Source organism: Syzygium oleosum, unplaced genomic scaffold (assembly GCF_021117445.2).
Source record: "Syzygium oleosum isolate NSW1041296 unplaced genomic scaffold, Sole_v2.1 Sole_v2.06, whole genome shotgun sequence".
In the NCBI taxonomy this organism is placed as follows: Eukaryota; Viridiplantae; Streptophyta; class Magnoliopsida; order Myrtales; family Myrtaceae; genus Syzygium; species Syzygium oleosum.
In genome coordinates this window covers 1,378,294-1,398,359 of record NW_026607490.1, presented here as the reverse complement: position 1 = coordinate 1,398,359, position 20,066 = coordinate 1,378,294, and the positions used below count along the sequence as shown (strand labels likewise).

At 41.7% G+C, this 20,066-nt stretch overlaps 1 protein-coding gene and 2 pseudogenes across 1 annotated transcript; all 3 read right to left on the bottom strand.

Moving 5' to 3' along the window:
- Nucleotides 1-1,899: 1,899 nt before the first annotated feature.
- LOC115661295 (disease resistance protein L6-like) lies at nucleotides 1,900-18,136 on the bottom strand (annotated as a pseudogene).
- Nucleotides 6,381-7,415, bottom strand: LOC130138549 (uncharacterized; annotated as a pseudogene).
- Nucleotides 7,539-13,722, bottom strand: LOC115661580 (disease resistance protein L6-like). The gene is made up of 6 exons (XM_056312837.1): nucleotides 13,495-13,722; nucleotides 12,762-13,330; nucleotides 10,450-11,536; nucleotides 9,992-10,279; nucleotides 8,213-9,801; nucleotides 7,539-8,112 (listed from the first exon to the last, which is right to left on the bottom strand). Exons 2-6 carry the CDS (start codon nucleotides 13,289-13,291, stop codon nucleotides 8,028-8,030), a joined length of 3,579 nt encoding a protein of 1,192 aa, XP_056168812.1. The 5' UTR covers nucleotides 13,292-13,330; nucleotides 13,495-13,722; the 3' UTR covers nucleotides 7,539-8,027.
- Nucleotides 18,137-20,066: the final 1,930 nt, after the last annotated feature.

Here is a 20,066-nt window from a genome sequence, read left to right as displayed (position 1 = left end):
GACGAGTTTGCTCTAATTTATAAAAGGAATGAGTAATCAGTTATAAAGAAAGATCAAAATGGTGTGCATAACAATAGGGGGAGTTGCAAAAAGAGCACAAAGATGAGCAGAGTGCCGATGAGGTGAAAGATTTTGTAGAGTGGCGGTATTCTACAGCAACTTATAGACACTTAGTGGTGAGCATAGACTTAAGGCTTTGCATTGATCAGTGAAGGTGGATGAGTTGGAGTGTTAGTTGAATGTGAAGGTCTTAGTTGGGGAATTTGGGAGAAGCAGAGGAGGTGTCGCATATAGAGATGCAAAGGAATAGGAAAATTAGAATGTTGAGAATTGACTCGGAGGAGTGTGAGACAAGTTCGGAGTTGTCATTATGCATAAGGAAGGAGGTGGAGCATATATCTTGTATTTCACACGCTGGTTTGATTGTTAAAGGTATGCCATGTGTAGGTGCAGTGCTAGATTTTATCTTTCACATGCTGTTGGTAATTTATATGGTCAGCCTGTGTATACATGGAATGGGTCCATGGGTCCTCCAGTATTCGTTGGGATAATAGGGAAAGCAGTTCAAGTAGCGTGGTAGTAAGTTGGCAAGTAGACCGAGTCAAGCAGACAATGTAGAGAGTGGTCGATCTGTAAGCTGTTATGTCGTTACTCTTGTGGTTTGTGATATGAGTTGGAAGGTTTTGATACGAGATAAATGACTGAGCCCAAATATAGTGACAGCGAAAGAAGTGGAAGAGGTAGTGTGGCCAAGGGACTTGGCCAGTGATTTTGGCACGGAAATCGAGTTCTGTAATGACCAACACTGATCGACAGTTTTACAACAGTAACAACGTGCGAGAAGATTCTTGCGACAGAGAGTCCTGAAGATGTGAATCGATCGATACGGACATGTGGCGGTTGAGCGGCCTGTGGAAGGCGTTGGGAGAGTGCAGCAATGTAAAGCGACGAATCACAACCGTGACTTGGCTGCAAACTTGAGTCAATGTGGAGATTTGTTGAGAATGTCAGCTTGGATTCAAGTGAAGGGATGCAAATAGGCATCTGTGTGTGTATGGGCGTTCAGAGGGTCATTCCCGGATGCTTGCAGGTGAGTCAAGCAATACCGGGTCGAGCCCGATTGCCGGGAGCAATCAGGAATCTTACATCACTCACCATCTGACTGAGAATCTATACTCTCCTTCTTCCTATTTGTGCTTTTAGTTCATTTTGCACTTATCGCAATTACTCAAATGACATGGAGCCTATTTTAAACTTCATGTGTTCTTTTTCACTAGATAAAATCGATATTGTGCAATAGGATCATGCAATCGAACAAAATCACGAGATACTAGAAAATTAAATAGGAAATAGATTCAACGCACCCCAATTTGGTTAGCTCAGTTCAAAGAGTGATTTCGATTCACGGGAAGAGTAGAAATAACAGACCCGCTACAAACTAGGAGATTCTAACATAAAAAATAATCTCTCAATTCCAAGCTCCCATTCCACACAATCCTCATCCAGTGTTCGCTCAACTTCTAATATCGTTTTTCTCAAACTATAACTCATAAGAGGGGAAAATTGTTCAAAAAGTCATAAACCCATTACACTTTTGTCAATTTAGTCATAAACCTTTCAATTTTGCCAATTAAATCCAAAACCTTTTCATTATTTGCCAATTAAATCCATCCAGCCAATTTTGGTCGAAAATTGCTGACGTGGATAATTTTCAATGATCCTATTCACAATATCGATTTTATCTAGTGAAAAAGAAGACATGAAGTTTCATCATTAATTTTTGGGGGTAAAAATAGGCTCCATGTCATTTGAGTAATTGTGATATGCGCAAAATGAACTAAAAGCACAAATAGGAAGAAGGAGAGTGTAGATTCTCAGTCAGTCTCAGTCAGTTGGTGAGTGATGTAAGATCCCTGACCTCACTTCCAAAGTTTACACACACATAGCAAATGAAGATTCCTAGTAAGATGGGGATTTTTAATAAGATTTTCCATGGTTTCACATTTTAGAATCATTTTATTGTCTCTCTTCACTGGAATAAAGCAGAAATAAAAAGCGAATAAAGCAGAAGAAACAGTGATGATCTATGAATAGAAAGAAGGCGCACCTGTTCCCATAGCATATCCTTTACTTCTGTTTCACATTCGGAAAAACTTGTTTGGATTTTAATTTCCGACAGTTCATAACCCACTATAAAACGGTCCCAATCGATGCTTGAACCACATGGACCATAGTCAACTATTTTTGAGGTTGGTGCATCAATTATCGAGGTTGGTGCATCAATAATCCTTTCCAAATGCTCTAACTCGTCAATGCCCTCAACAACCTGCAGGTTCTCGCACTCTCCAATCTCTAAACGCTTCAAATTCTTCAAGTTTGACAAACCGCCCGGCCTTTCTAACGAGATGCACCATCGAACAACAAGTTCTTTCAATGCTTCCAACGTCGAAACAAATTGAATCTCCTGTAGCTTTGGGCACCCCCGCAGGTGGAGTTCTTGAAGCATCTTTAGGGAGCTTGAGACAAGGGACACTCTCCGCCCAACATTAGTCAACTCGGGAGCTTGGAGCTCATTGCACCCTGGCTCCTCCGGCAAACAGACCAATCTCTCGAAAGATTCACAATCACGAATAGATAAGCTCTCCATCGATTTTAAGACACCGAGAAATCGAACTTCAACTAGCTTGTTGCAAGAATACACATGGGCTTCTCTGAGTTTTCTCAAACTTGATGTGATTGATATTATTGTGACGAGTTCACAAATTGTGATAGTCAACTTTTCCAATTGAGGAAGCCCAACGAGTTCTACTTGTTTCACTCGAGTGTTATTGAGCTCCAGAACTCTCAAGTTTGATGGAAGTTGTGTCAGTGTTTGCAAGTCTAGTCCATGGAGAATAAGTTCTTCCAGTAGAGAAAGGGAACCCTACTCCGTAGACGTTGCACAGACATTTAAAAGGCACAAGTGCTGCTTCCTCAGTTTGGATAGCCTCCTATTCCACGACTAGCTGCAAGGTTGAATTATATCTGATTTTTCATAAATACCAGAGGCATCGGAGCAGTTCAGCTAGATTAGTAAGGTTTGAGAGGTCAGGGACAGTCTGCAACGATTTTGATTCAAGCCGAAGAGTGGTCAAACTTATGGGGAGCTTCGGCAACTCTTGGATCTCATGACACTCATATAGGTCCAGTGTATGGAGTTGACTGAGCTTGCTCGTTGTCCCAGGCAATTTCACTATCTTTGAGCTTGATACATCGAGAGAAGACAAGCTTTGTAGTCTATAAATGGAATATGGTAATCTTGTAATGCTCGTGTGTGATAATTTCAGCTCTGCCAATGACTCTAATTTCGAAACTGAGTCGGGGAGTTCCCTCAATCTCCAACAATTATTAAGAGAGAGGTACTGAAGATTCTTTAGTTCACCAATTTGTTTGGGCAATTTTTGAAATGCCATGCTATGCTCAACACTCAAGTCAGTCAGACACCGAAGTTTCCCAATAGAGCAATCAATTTCCTCCAAATAGTGGCAACCAGATATAGTCAACTTCTCTAAAATTGAGTCTTCGGAAAAGGTTGGTGTCCTGCATAGCAATGGAATATGTATTAAGAGTGAGAGCCTTCAATTTCCTTGCCCCCTACAAAAGACAATGAAACATAAGGACAGAGAATTAGATGAATGTACAAGAAACAAATACAGATGTAGGCTCCCAACTTGTATCGTGTGTCATTTGATCCTCCTCACTAAATCAGAAAATTAGACTGTAAATTCATTACGTTTTGTCCTTCATTGAATGAGAAAATTAGACTAAGGGGGATTCTAACATACCTTGATTAGGCTCTTGACCACATCTTCTGTCCACACATAGTAACGAATTGACATCACAACCATGCTTTCTAGATGCAAAATGGTTGCCATAAATTGTAGATCGCGTTTGGGGTCTACAACATCGTAAATCAAATCGATCCATTTCAACTTGGAAAGACATCCCGTAAAGTCGCCTTGGCAAGTTATGTTACACAACCACAGCAGCCGAAGATGTGGGAACCGTTTAATTTGCTCTGCAGTGACAGTTGGATAATCATCAATCAATGACCGATCTAGCGCCAGTCATATCATTATCAATGGTGACAGTTTTTCTCAAATCCAGTGCTTGAACGCTTCTCTTGATCTGCCAATGACATTGAGGAACAGAAGCAGGAATTTGTCAATATCCCACAAACTTATTTCGTCGAAGAGAAGAAAAAATGAAACAGAAGAGTACCTCCCTATCCAGAAACATCATTCCTCAATTAGGAACAGGGTAAGGAATTTTCAATTCAAATTTGGCCATACTTTACCTCTGTTGATCTTAATTCGTGAATGATGTCATCTCTAGCTTGCAACCTGCTACGCTCTTGACTAGCAATTGCCCTTCCTAGATCTCTAAACTGGTCGTGCATCCAAAACCTATTATTGTCTAAAACCTTTATCATGCACCTGCTAATAAGGACATCAATAGCATTCTCTGGGCTAAACCCACAATCTTTCCACATGTAGATTGGATTAGCCTTATAAAAACCGATGAAAAAGCATGCAACATCGAGAAATATTTGTTGTTGACCTGGTTTCAAGGTATCATAGGTAATCCTTAACTTTCCCAAGACATCATCATGAGGTGTTTTCCTTAGCTCCTCTAGCACCTCTTCCCATATTTTTTTCTCTTTCCGAAGAAATAGCGATGAACCTATTGCTCGAAGAGCTAAAGGTAGTCCGCCCGCAGTAGAGACAATGCCTTCTGAAAGAGTGTAGTAATCGGCTGGAGGAGAGTTGTCATCAAAGGCATGCCTACTGAAAAGTTGAAGTGAATCTCTGTCGCTCAGCTCCTCCATTTCATAGGGCTCGATTTCATACTTAAATCCCCCGATTTTCAGAACCTTTTTGTCCCTGGTGGTAACAAGTATCCTAGTACTGGGAGACAAAGAATTCGTTCCGATTAGTTCTTGGATTTGGTTGCCATCATCCACATCATCCAAAACAATTAGTACCTTCTTGTTGCAAATTGCTTCTCCAATCGTATGAGTCCCATGATCACTGGTACCAATGCTGCGAACCCCTCTAGAATTACAGATGTCGGACAAGAGTTGTTGTTGCAGCTTGAGTAAGCCCTGGGTTTTTGCCGTTTCGCTTACATCATCAAGAAAGCTGCAGTATTTTCCAAATCGAGGACATAATTGGTTGAAGATTTTCTTGACAAGTGTCGTTTTACCGATGCCCCCCATCCCGTAAATTCCAATAAGCCGCACACCATTGGAGTTGATATCTATTAAATTGTTTATGGCCGCTATTCGATCCTCCATTCCAACTAAATCTTCAGTCACTTTTCTTTGTCTTGTCTGGAGCCTATTCACAACCTCGTTAACAACTGACTTGCTTAGATCCCCATCGCTGCCACAAAGTTGAAAAATTTCGATTGAGAAAAAGTAAAAAATTCATTTCCTTGCATGTTGACCAACCATATACTAAGTCAACTAATTTCAATCTAATTATCTTAAACATTGTTCCCATGGAAATGATAAAATTATGGATGAATGACATAATCATATTACCTTATTGTTATGTTATGAGATCGACAATTCTTGCGCAAAACAATTCAAAAGAACAGAAGAGGAGTACTTAAATAAAGTGGTTCTTATTCAAACATCTAACAAGTCTTTTTCGCATCTCTTTTGTAGATCAATTTCATAAACTAATCAAAAAGGTAGATTCTACTTAGTTAAGTGATGGAGCCAGGAATCTAACGTTGATACTTTGTTGTTGCATCTAAGAAAAAACCACCACGTAAGAAGCCAATATAATAAAAAAGTGTAAGAAAAAGTGTTTTTTTACCGAAATAAAAATCCTAAACCGCATTTAATTTTGCGAGTTCATTTTTTTTTATTGTTCATCGGGTTCGAGGACACTAAAATTTTTATCACCGCATTATTATTTCACCTAGAACAATAAAAATTAATTTCCATCAAGTGTCTTGCATATGTGTGCGCACTCGCGCCACCATCTTGTGAGAGTTTTACTCAGTAATTTACATACATTTGTCTTTATGATTATGAAGCAACTTTTTTTTTTGGGGAGAGGGGGGGGAGGGAAAAGAACAGAACCAGACAAGAACCAAAAGAGACCGAAAACTAGGGTGGTTCCGCACCTCGGCTTGAGACCGGAAGGATATGGCCATGCAACACTCGAGGAAGCCAAGTACATAAATCGGTTTCGAATCATTCCTTCCCCACTTAAGTTTGGCATGCTTGACACTGACAGAGATACGACAGAGCATATGCAAATCAGCTCAGCACAAAGTCTGACCTGAGGTTTCGTGAGTTCTCAGCTTGTGAAAAATGACAATCAAACGGATCATTTGAACTGCTCATGCCAGTTCAATTCTATTATAATGAAGTCAAAAGACAGACATTTACAGCTTCCACTGCGCCAGCAAGCATGACAGGTGCGTACACAACGCACCTGAACAAATCAGGACCACCCCCTGCATCCTCAACCTCTCTTGCCACTCATTCAGATAACAAATCAACGCCTTGTTCCTTAGCTGTAGTAACTGCTGAGCGTGACCCTAACATCCTCAGAAACCCTTTGAAAGAGAGCTCCTTCGTTATACGCAGTGGCAATGACTCACCTTTGCATCCCAACCCCACACTCTCGAATGGGAAAGGGAGTTTCTTGTAACCATCAATTAAGTACTTTAGGTTGGGGTCCCAGAAGGGCTGTGTAGTGTCGTGGAAGCGTTTCAAGACCAGATCGAATGTAGGGCTCACTTCAAGATCAATGTAGCACTACACTGCAGTGACACCTCCCAGCTTCTGGAGCAGATAGGTCACGAGGGAGTAGAAATTGGGGAGGTCGAACCAGTGCACAACTTGAGCAACCGTAATCAAATTCACTGAATTTTCGCCTCCGATTAAGGTCACAATTTCGTCGTTGGAAATGGGTATTGGGGTGTGGACGTAGTGGACCCTTAAATGCTGCATCGCACAGTTTAGCTAGTGCTCAGCTACCTACTTTACAAGGAAATGCAGGGCATATGAACAGAGCTGCACGTGACGAACAATCTGGTATTAATGAAAGAAATTGAGATTGGTGAAAGATTTCCCATCATAAAGCAAGAAGGGAAGAGAAGCACATTTGAAAAAGAAAACAAATGGGAAAAGAAGCTTGGAAGACACTGAACACTCAGCAAAATATAATGCAATGGTTGGCTGTCGATTGATCAAGCTTTTGCTTTTGTTCTCGTCGACTGAGCTTGCTACTCGTCGATTTCAAGAGTTGGTCATTATTTCATGTCAACAAACTTCAAAAAATTTCCCACGAATTCAACGTAGAAACAAATTGAATCTCCAGTAGCTATAGGCACCCCAACAGTGGGTCCTCAAAGCATCTTTAGGGAGCTTGAGACGAGGGACACTCTCCTCCAACCACAAGTCGACTCGGGAGATTGTAGCTCCGACAGATAAACCAACCTCTCGAAATATTTGCAGTGAAATAATACATAAGCTCTCCGTCAATTTTAAAACACCGAGAAATTAAACTTCAATTAGCTCTGTGCAAGAAGACACCTCGCTTCTCTCAGTTTACTCAAACTCGATGTAACGGATAATCTCTCGAAAAGTTCACACCCAAACATAAACACCAAATTTCAAATGTGAAAACCCAAAAATTTAACAAATCAGAAGTCCAACCCAGGTTTTGGACATGCATGCAATCGCCTCGCAGGGTTATAGCTTCGATCCACGTCGTTCTCATCACTGCCCTCCCTCCACGCTACACTGTCGATCCTCCATTTCCAGTCGAGTGAAGCAAACGACCCTAGCTCAGCTGGTGATGACTCGAAGAACCAAGCTTTCATTTTTTATACGGAAAATGGCATATGTGAGATGCAAGAGCTCGCCGATTGACAAAAGATACGAACTGCTGGTGAGCTGGGAGTGAATTGCTCGCCAAAAGATGCGAACTGCTGGTGAGCTGGGAGTGAATTGCTCGCCTACTTCATTGAGAAAAACACCTCCTAACAACTTTTTTGAGACAGCGACCACACTTCGTGAGACCTTTTGCAATTTCCCCTCTATCGGACCTAAATTTTATTTAGGAAAGGCCTTTTTGTTTAGAAAATAGAAAGTAAATAAATAAAGCAGAACAAACAGTGATGATCTATGAATTGAAAGAAGCCGCACCTTTTCGAACAGAGCACCACTTTGAACAGAGGATTCCCCATTTCTGTTTCAGAACCTATTACCGTATCAAAGTATGTAATTTCATAGCACGACTCTCTTGTTGGTTCATTCAGAGTCTTCTTTCTGTAATCCCCCACAGTGAAGGAACGAGCCCCAACCCAACGGTCAACCGACTCAAACCCCCGACAACGCACTACAACTATCCAGCATTCATTTGCTATTTTTGAGCTTGATGCATCAATAATCCTTTCAATTGATATGCACTCACAAACTGTCAGCTGACACAAAAACTCTAATTTTTCAATACCATCGACATCCTGCAGGCTCTCGCACCATCCAATATTTAAAGTCCTCAAATTCTTCAAGTTTGACAAACCGCCTAGGCTTTCTAACGAAATGCAATCTTGAACAGAAAATTTTACCAATGCTTCCAACGTTGAAACAAATTGAATCTCCTGTAGCTCTGGGCACCCATGCAGATCGAGTTCTTGAAGCATCTTGAGGGAACTTGAGATCAGGGACACTCTCCTCCTACCATCAGTCAGCTCAGGAGCTTGTAGCTCATTGCACACTGGCGCCTTCAACAGACAAACCAACTTCTCCAAAGATTTGCATCCAGTAATAGATAAGCTCTTCATCGATGTTAAGACACCGAGAAATTGAACTTCAAGTAGCTTGTTGCAAGAATCCACATTGGCTTCTCTCAGTTTTCTCAAACTTGATGTAATGGATATTCTTGTGACGAGTTCACAACTTCTGATAGTCAACTTTTCCAACTCAGGAAGCCCATCGAGTTCTACTAGTCTCACTTGAGTGTTATTGAGCACTAGAACTCTCAAGTTTGATGGAAGTCGTTTCAGTAGCAAGTCTCGTCCACAGAGAGTAAAATGTACGTGGTCAATCACAAAGGAAAAATCCTGCTTCCACCGTTTGGATAGCCTCCCAATCCACGGCAAATCGCAAGATTGACTTTTATATGAATGGATAAAAAATTCAGAGGCATCGGACAGGACCAGTTCAACTAGATTAGTAAGGTTTGAGAGGTCAGGGACAGTCTGCAACGAACGAGATGTAAGTTGTAAAGTAGTCAAACTTTCGGGTAGCTTCGGCAACTCTTGGATCCGATAACAAAGCTCTAAGTCCAGTGTTTGGAGGCGACGAAGCTCGCTCATTGTCCCAGGCAATTTCACTATTTCTGTGCATGATACATTGAGAGAGGACAGGCCTTGTAGTCTACCAATGCAATCTGGTAATCTTCTAATGCCCGTGGCTGACACATTCAGCTTCGTCAACGACCCTAAATTCAAAACTGAGTTGGGGAGTTCCTTCAAGCTAGCACATCGCCTAAGATCGAGGAGCTGAAGATTCTCTAATTTGCCAATTTGTTCTGGCAAATTTTTCAGTTTCCCACAATCCTCAACATTCAAGTCAGTCAACAACTTTAATTTCCCAATAGAGCGGTTAATTTTTTTCAAAGATGGACAACGAGAAATAGTCAACTTCTCTAAAACTGAATTTTTGGAAAAAGTTGGTGTCCTATGCAACGACCAACAACGTTCAAGACTGAGAACCCGCAATTTCCTTGCCCCCTAGAAAAGCCAATGAAACATCAGGACAGAGAATCAGATGTCTATACAAGAAATAAATATGGATTTACGCTCCCAACTTGTATCGATTGTCATTTGATCCTCTCACTAAATGAGAAAATTAGTCTGTGAATTCATTAAATTTTGTCCTTCATTGAATGAGAAAATTAGACTGAGTGGGAAATTGACATACCTTGATTAGGCTACTGAACGCATCCGTTGTCCACTCATTGCCAAAAATATACATCACAACCACGCTTTTTAGATGCAAATTGGTTGCCATAAACTGTCGATCAAGTTTAAAGGAACACAAATCGATCCATTTCAACTCGGAAAGACAGCCCGCAAAGTCGCCTTGCCAGATTACGTTACGCAACCAAAGAAACTGTAGATGAGGGAACCGTTTAATTTGCTCCGCAGTGACAGTTATATGGTTCCGGAAGTTCTCTGGCAAACAGATTGCTTGAACGCTTGGCTGGATCTGCCAATGACATTGAGGAGCGGGATCAGGAATTTGTCAATATCCTAGAGTCTTATTTCCTCAAAGAGAATAAAAAAATGAAACAGAAAAGTAGCTACCAATTCAGAAACGTGAATCCTCAATTAAGAACAGGGTAGGCAATTTTCTATTCAAATTTGGTCATACTTTACCTCTTTTGATCTTAATTCGCGAGTGATGTCGCTTGTATCCCACAACCTGGTATGCTCTTCCTTAGCAATTGCTCTTCCAAGATCTCTAAATTGGTCATGCATCCAAAATTTATTGTCGTCTAAAATCTTTATCATGCACCTTTTAATAAGGACATCAATTGCAGAATTTGGACTAAACCCACAATCTTTCCAAACGTAGATTGGATTGGTCTTATCCAGACCGATGAAAAAGCATGCAACATCGAGAAATATCTGTTGTTGAGCCGATTTCAGGGCATTATAGGTAATCCTTAGCTTTCCCAAGACATCATCATGAGGTTTTTTCCTTAGCTCCTCTAGCATCTCTTTCCATATTTGTTTGTCTTCCTGACCAAAAAGCGATGAACCTATTGCTTGAAGAGCTAAAGGTAGGCCACCTGCGGTAAAGACAATTTCTTTCGAAAGAGTGTAGTAATCCGGGGGAGGAGAGTTGTCATTGAAGGCATGCCTACTAAAAAGTTGAAGAGCGTCTTTGTTGCTCAACCCCTCCATTTCGTAGGACACGATTTCATACTTAAATCCCCTGATATTCAGAACCCTTTTGTCCCTAGTGGTAACAAATATCCTAGTAACAGGATACAAAGAATTCATTCCAATTAGTCCTTGGATTTGGTTGCCATCATCGACACCATCCAAAACAATTAGTACCTCCTTGTTGCAAATTGTTTCTCCAATCGTATTGATCCCATGATCGCTGTTACCAATGTTGCGAACCCCTCTAGAATTAGAGATATCAGACAAGAGTTGTTGTTGCAGCATGACTAAGCCCTGGGTTTTTGCTGTTTCACTTACATCGTCAAGAAAGCTGCAGTTTTTTCCAAAGCGAGGAAGCAATTGGTTGAAGATTTTTTTGGCAAGTGTTGTTTTACCGATGCCACCCATCCCGTAGATTCCAATAAGCCGCACACCACCGGAGTTGATGTCTAATAAATTATTTATGGCTGCTATTCGATCATCCATACCGACTAAATCTTCGGTCACTCTTCTTTGTCTTGTCCGGAGCCTATTCACAACCTCGTCAACAACCATCTCGCTTAGATGCCCATCGCTGCCATAAAGTTGAACAGTTTCGATTGAGAAAAAGTAACAAATTCATTTCCTTGCATGTTCACCAACCATATACTAAGTCAACTAATTTCAATCTAATTTTCTTAAACATTGTTCCCATGGAAACGTTAAAATTATGGACGAATAATATAATCACAATATAATGTTGTTATGTTATGAGATCGACAATTCTTGCCCAAAACAATTCAAAAGAACAGAAAAGTAGTATATAAATAAGTGGTTCTTATTCAAACATCTAACAAGTCTTTTTCCCATCTCTTTTGTAGATCAATTTCATAAACTAATCAAGAAGGTAGATTCCACTCAGTTAAGTGACGGAGCCAGGAGTCCAATGCTAATACTTTATAATTGCATCTAAGAAAGAATTACCACCTAAGAAACCAATATAAAAATAAAGTGTAAGAAAAAGTTTTTTTTTTATCCAAATAAAAATACCGAACCACACTTAATTTTACGAGTTCATTTTTTTGAATGTTCATCGGGTTCAAGGACACTAAAAATTTATCACCGCGTTATTATTTCACTTAAAACCAATAAAAATTAATTTTCATCATGTGTTTTGAGATGTGCGCGCACGCCATGATCTCGTAAGAGTTTTAATCAGTGATTTACTTTTCATGATCACAGTAGTCATATGGGTTATCACATGTCTACATGTATGGACCTTTGTCTTTATGATTATGAGGCAACTCAATTTTTTTTCTGGGTGGTAACAACAATTTATCCAATGAAAAAGGGCACGAATCGAAACGGGTCTCGAATCAGATGGACTACAGACTCGATAAAAATTCAACGACACCCTCAAAACTTCAGGAACATGATGAATATCAAACATGAACATGCATTACAAGTTTAAGTTGAAGGAACAGAGCAAGAGAAATGTTTGATCTTTAAATCAAGTAGAAGAATTAAAATATAAATGTGTGATGAGTTACAGCAATATTAAATTTACTTATTTCTTTAGTGTAAAAAAGATGAAGCAAAGCCAAAATTTTATACAGTTCGGCCAAAAACGAAATCATAATAATTCTATTACGTCAGAAAAATTTGGATATCCCATGATATAAAAAATAAATAAAGAAAGAATTTGAGACTTTTTATTTCAATTTAGAGAAATTGGAGTTGGAATATAATTAATGAATTTTTATGAGATCTATCTTTCGATTGTTAAAAAATAATTTTAGCATTCACAGTTAGATGGTTACCCTGAATAATTTTGCAGGTCGAACCCACTGATGCCACCAACTCTTCTGAGAGCCGCCCGCCACGTCTCTACATCCCCGGAGCTGAACTTCTTCTGAATCTCCTTCTGTTGCTCCAACTTCAGTATGGCATTTTTGTACAACTTCGTTTTTAGCTTGACATCATCAGGTTTCACGTCATAGAAGATGGGCAATATCACCTTCTCATTCCCATCTTCTCTTCTAGATTCAGAGGTGTTCTGCACCATCTTTGCAACCTCGCGGAGGCACCAGTGACTCGAAGCGTAGTTTGGGGAGAAGATGGGTATGTAGAGCCTGGAGTCATCGATCGCTCGCAGAAGGTTGCCACTAATTCTTTCGCCCTGTCGAAACTCTTCGTCGTCGATCAAAACGTGAATCCCAGCCTCTCTTAAGTTGTGGTAGAGGACATCGGTAAATCCGCGGCGAGTATCGGGCCCTCTGAAACTCAGGAACACCTGGTACTCACCCCTTAATGTATTGCCGGTGCTCGTCTCTGTCTTGGAGTTCGCCATAGGAGCTTCCTCTGCAATTAGCGTGGTCCCCAGGCACAGCTGAAGCACGTGGAGAGGATGGGTATGTTAGATACCTCGGAGTCTTCCGAGCTCGCCCGCCGGACCCGAGCTCAGTCGTCAATCTCGCAATCACGGAACACAGGAGCTTCTTGAGGATGGAACCCAAGCAAGAAAGAGGAAAAGGCGCAGGAGATGAGCTTTACCTCAGACGTGGCGACCACCGGCGAAGGGATCCTTGAAAATTAACGTCGATCGTGCGGAATTGACGGGCTCGCCGGAGTAGTTTCGCGACCACCACCGGGGAGTGCTGATTCACGGTTTCGCGAAGTCTGTTTATGCAGAATCGACGATGGCTGGAGAAACCCTAGGTGTGCTCGAGGAACTGCGGCTTGCGGAGGAGGAGCTCTATCGGGAAGGGAAGTAGACGGTGCAGAGAGAATTGTGTCGGGAAGTGACAATTGATTGCACTTACTTCTGCTGAATGAGGGGCAAAGGCCCATGGGCCAATAGGGGTTGGGCCGAAGTTTGCGAGGAAAGTTTGGCCCATTTTAGGTGCGTTTATTTATCGGAAAATGAATGATTCTTTATAAATAATAACTTATATCGTTTAAAAAATTAATCATTGAAAAATATTTTCATCATCGATAATAAATTATATCTAATTATTATCATGGGTGATGAAAAAAAAATTTATTCATTTATTTTTCTAAACGATATAAGCGAACATTTTTCAGAAATTGTTTGTCAATTCGCTCATTTTCCGTGAAATAAACGCATTCTTAGTGGAGCGCACTTAGCATTTTGCCCAAGGGAAACGAACAAGCTAGCGGATTGGGTGGCTAATACCCAACGGAAAAAATAAAAACTCCCCGTTAATTGGCTATCTTATCTCCCAAAACCTATGTTGGATCTTTTAATTTTTTATGTCCACAAACTTGCTTTGCATTAATGAAATTTTCAGTACGCCGACCCAAAAAAAATAAAAACAAAGAAAGAATCACCTCCCTGATGACATATAGGACTCTAAGCTGAATCTCCTTCGTATTGCATTTATTGAATTTGCAGCATTCTCCACAAAAAAAAAATGCACTACCTAAGTATTGCCTCAACATGTATTTGTTTTTTGGTGTGAATTTAGTGGTAGCAACACAAGAGAATCTTAATATGCAAAGCCTATGAAGACACTATTACAGTATGTAAACTCTCTCATTTTATAAGATACCTCTATTACTTTCATGATACACAAACTAATTTGAACAAAATGCTATTGTAATACAAATTCTCTATCTTAACCTGTAAATCCCCGTCCTCCTAAAATTGCCATTCTTTCTAAACTCTAGAGTTTACTAAGACAAGCATAATATGACTTCCCTTTACCTGGTAGTGAATTGCCGTCTATCTGTACCACTACTAGGTTTTTGAATTTGATTCCTATACTAGGGTAGCAAGAATCGTATTAGTTCCCTCTTACCGAAGTTTTTTAACGAAGGAAACTGACTGGAAAAATTTGTCCATCTTCAATTCGTCCTTTGACAAGCCATCACATCAACTTCAAGAGATTTTTATATAAGATCAGCTTTGAAAAGGCCTTCAAGGGGAAGAAGGATTTGGTCAGCGAAAAGAGAATTCAAGACAATTGTAAGTGTTACGGAGTGGCAAACCAATGAGTGTTGAACCATATCAACAAAGACAAATTTATGAAGAATGTTTCCGTAGGGGAGCTCTGGTCGACGTAATCATAAATGCATACACCGAAGAGGAACAGATTCAGAAGTAGAATCCAAACAAACTCATGAATTAAATAGGGCACTTCCATATCATTGTCTGGGTTATGGAGGGAAAGGAAGGAGCAAATTGACATTTGAACTATCAGAAAGTAAAAGATCAGAACCAGACAAGAACCAAAAGAGACCAGAAACTAAGGCTTGAGACCGGAAGGATATGGGCATTCAACACTCGTTGAACGAGGAAGCCAAGTACATAAATTGGTTTTGACCAACAGCAGCGACACGGTAACAGAGTAGAACATAGCAGAGTAATATCGTGGCTATTCAAGGCCAATTCGACAATTACGTGAGGTGCCGCTGTACGTGTGAGTATCATCCGGGATAAAGGCACGAGGATGAAGCGCTGCCATTAAGTGAGTCGTTGGCAGAAGACTCAAATCGAGTCCATCTTGAGAGCAATTTTTGGCGAAACCAGCGATTCCATGGCAGTCACTGACGCGTGGGACAAGCATCTCGAACTTCAGGAATGGATGAATAAAGGTTTGAACGAGAAGAGCAAGCTCTTGAACCGTGAAAATAGAGGATACAAAAACAGAGCATCTCGGCCAAACTCGTCAAAGCCGACACCAGCGATCGCCTGAGGTCGAGTAGGAGTTGGCAACTGTGGTGACGTTGTTCTGGAAACTCAGCTAGTGTTACAGTGAAGGAGCTCGGCGGAATGGTGAGGTGAGGGAGAAGAATCCAGAGAGCTCCCTGATGCCAGAGAGAGAACCCTTCAGTCCTGTCGGCGTGATGAAGGTGGAGCTCACCAGTATTGGACTGGGAGCACGAGAGCGTGGCGACGATGTGGCAAAGATTTGGGGACGAACCTCTATTGCCAATTCATTGTTTAAAACACAAAACCCGACCCGAAGTGACCCAGACTCGACCCGTCTCAATCACTTGGCAATATCCTGTTTGGGTCGGGTCAAGCACGCATGTCAAGTGTTTCGGGTTGAGTCGGGTATCATGAAAACCCGACCCGAACCGACCCATTGACACCCCTGGCGCACACCACCGGAGCCGATGTCTTATAAATTGTTTATGGCTGCTATTTGTTCCTCGATTCTGACTAAATCTTCAGTCACTTCTCTTCATCTTTTCTTGAACCTATTCACAACCTCGTCAACAACCCTCCTGCTTAGATGCCCATCGCTGCCATAAAGTCGAACAGTTTCGATTGAGAAAAAGTAACAAATTCATTTCCTTGCATGTTCACCAACCATATACTAAGTCAACTAATTTCAATCTAATTATCTTAAACATTGTTCCCATGGAAGCGTTAAAATTATGGACTACTAATGAAATCACAATATATTGTTGTTAGGTTATGAGATCGACAATTCTTGTCCAAAAACAATTCAAAAGAACAGAAAAGCAGTATATAAATAAGTGGTTCTTATTCAAACATCTAACAAGTCTTTTTCGCATCTCTTTTGTAGATCAATTTCATAAACTAATCAAGAAGTTAGATTCCACTCAGTTAAGTGACGGAGCCAGGAGTCTAATGCTAATACTTTATAATTGCATCTAAGAAAGAATTACCACCTAAGAAACCAATATAAAAATAAAGTGTATGAAAAAGTCTTTTTTTTATCCAAATAAAAATACTGAACCACACTTAATTTTATGAGTTCATTTTTTTGAATGTTCATTGGGTTCAAGGACACTAAAAATTTATCGCCGCGTTATTATTTCACTTAAAACCAATAAAAATTAATTTCCATCATGTGTTTTGAGATGTGCGCGCACGCGCCATGATCTCGTAAGAGTTTTAATCAGTGATTTACTTTTCATGATCACTCTATCCAGTAGTCATATGGGTCATCACATGTCTACATGGATGGACCTTTGTCTTTATGATTATGAGGCAACTAAATTTTTTTTGGGAGTGGTAACAACAATTTATCCAATGAAAAAGGGCACGAATCGAAACGGGACTCGAACAAGATTGACAAAAGACTCGATAAAAATTCAACGACACCCTCAAAACTTCAGGAACATGATGAATATCAAACATGAACATCCATTACAAGTTTAAGTTGAAGGAACAGAGGAAGAGAAATGTTTGATCTTTAAATCAAGTAGTAGAATTATAATATAAATGTGTGATGAGTTACGGCAATATTAAATTTACTTATTTCTTTAGTGTAAAAAAGATGAAGCAAAGCCAAAATTTTATACAGTTCGGTCAAAAACGAAATCATAGTAATTCTATTACGTCAGAAAAAATTTGGATGATTAAAAAAATAAATTTATTAGATCTACCTTTCGATTGTTAAAAAATAATTTTAGCATTCACAGTTAGATGGTTACCCTGTATAATGCCGCCATTCCAACCCCCTGATGCCACCAACTCTTTTGAGAGCGCGCCGCCACGTCTCTACTTCCTCTGTGCTGAACTTATTGTTTCTCGGACCACAAAACCACCACCACTTCTTTTGATCCTCCTTCTGTTGCTCCAACTTCGATATGGCATTTTTGTACAACTTCGTTTTTAGCTTGACATCATCGGTTTTCACGTCATAAAAGATGGGCAATATCACCTTCTCATTCCCATCTTCTCTTCTAGTTTCAGAGGTGTACTCCACCATCTTCGCAAGCTCGCGGAGGCACCAGTGACTTGAAGCGTAGTTTGGGGAGAAGATGGGTATGTAGAGCCAAGAGTCATCGATCGCTTGCCAAAGGTTGCCACTAATTCTTTCGCCCAGTCGAAGCTCTTCGTCATCCATGAAAACGTGAATCCCGGTATCTCTTAAGCCGCGGTTGAGGACGTCGGCGAATCCGCGGCGAGTGTCGGGCCCTCTGAAACTCAGGAACACCTTGCGCTCACCTCCTAATGTATAGCTGGTGCTCGTCCCTGTCTCTGAGTTCGCCATAGGAGCTTACTCTGCAATTGGCGTGGTCCCCAGGCACAGCTGAAGCACGTGGAGAAGATGGGTATGTTACATAAATCGGAGTCTTCCGAGCTCGCCCTGCCGGACTCGACCTCAGCCATCGATCTCGCAATCACGGGACACAGGAGCTTCTTGGGGTGGAACCCAAGCAAGAAAGAGGAAAAGGCGCAGGAGATGAGCTTTACCTCAGACATGGCGACTAACGGCGAAGGGATCGTTGAAAATTAACATCGATCGTGCGAAATTGACGGGCTCGCCGGAGTAGTTTTGCGACCACCACCGGGGAGTGCTGATTCACGGTTTGGCGAAGTCCGTTTATACAGAATCGACGATGGCTGGAGAAACCCTAGGTGTGCTCGAGGGACTGCGGCTTGCGGAGGAGGAGCTCCATAGCAGTGCAGAGAGTAGTGTGTCGGTAAGTGATTGTACTTCCTTCTGCTGAATAAGGAGGGCCAAAGGCCCATGGGCCATTAGGGGTTGGGCCGAAGTTTGCGAGGAAAATTTGGCCCATCTTAGGGTGCGCATGACAATATTTCTATGCCGGGAAACTATTTCTACTCAGAAATGATTCCTTTTTATTCTATGCCCGAAAACAATTTCTAAACATTTAAAGGTGCTTGGTAACTGTCCAAAATTTCTATTTCTTGAATAGAAAAGAACAGAAATGTGTTTGATAACTACACACAAATTTCTTTTTATTAATAATATTTTGAATTGTTTAATTTTTTTTTCTTTCTACCCAGGGCATGGCAGGTGGCCGGCGGCCTGCGCCCAGCCATAGCCCAGGGCCGGCGAGGGCGTCACGGCCCTCGCCGACTGCCGGCGAAGGTGAGGGTCCCCCTTGCTGGCGAGGGCGAGGGCTGGACCCTCGCCTCCTGGGCGAGGCGGCTCACCGTTGGTCATGGTGAGGTCGGCCTCGCCGTCGCGACCCACGGCGAAGCAGAGCCTCGCCGTGGGTCGCGACGGCGAGCCTCGGCTGGCGAGGCCGAGCCACGCCATTGCGACCCACGGCGAGGTCGGCCGCCGTGGGTCGCGGCAGCTCGGCCTCGCCCGGAGCTGGGCGAGGCCGACCTCGCCGTCACGACCCACGGTGAGGCTCGGCCTCGCCGAGATCCGGGCGAGGCCGACCTCGCCATGACCGACGGCGAGCCGCCTCGCCCAGGCGGCGAGGTCCAGCCCTCGCCCTCGCCGGTAAGGGGGACCCTCGCCTCCGCCGGCGGCCAGCGAGGGCCGTGACGCCCTCGCCGGCCTTGGGCTGTGGCCGGCCGCCAGCCACAACCCAAGAAGAGCAACGCAAAAAGAAGAAAAGAAAAAAAACTGATTCTCAAAATTGTGCCGAAAAACAAGAAGCAACTTTTTTTTACTTCTTGTTTCTCTTCCAAAACTGTTTCTCGGCACAAATATTCGCAAAAATGTGCCCAGAAACAAAAAGTTTACCAAATGCATTTCTATTCCCAAACTATTTCTGGGAACAAAAGAACAGAAATTTTCACTGTTTGGCACGTTATCAAACGGGCCCTTAGTGGAGCTCGCCTAGCCTTCTTTTGCCCAGCGAACAAGCTAGTGGATTAGGTGGCTAAAGCATGGAAAAAAAAAGAATATATTAATTAGAAGTCCTAAAACTTATCATCAAAATGTAATTGGATCTTAAACTTACAAAAAGTGCAATCAAGTCTTAAAACTTGTTAAGTTAGTTCGATCGAGCCCTAAAGTAAACACCATCAATTTGTCTAACGGAAAATGCTGACGTGGCATATTTAAATCAATTTTTCTCTCATGGCATATATTATTATTATTCTTGTTCAAATATTATTTAAATTAGATTTAAAAAATTAAAGAAAATGAAAATTTTATTTATTAAAACAATAATAAAAAAAAGAAAAAAAAGGGGAGTCCTCACCGTTGGGCAGTGCCGCTGCCCATCGTTGGCCCTGGACAAGGGCTGCCAGCACTCGCCGACCCCAGGCGAGGGCCGGCGACGCTTGCTAGGTCTAAGCGATGATTTGGGATGCACTTAGGGCTGGCGAGGCCTCGCCTGGGGCTACGCTGGCCCCATGTGAGGGTTGACGAGGCATCGTCCAGATCTGAGCGAGCCTCATGGGCCCCAGGCGA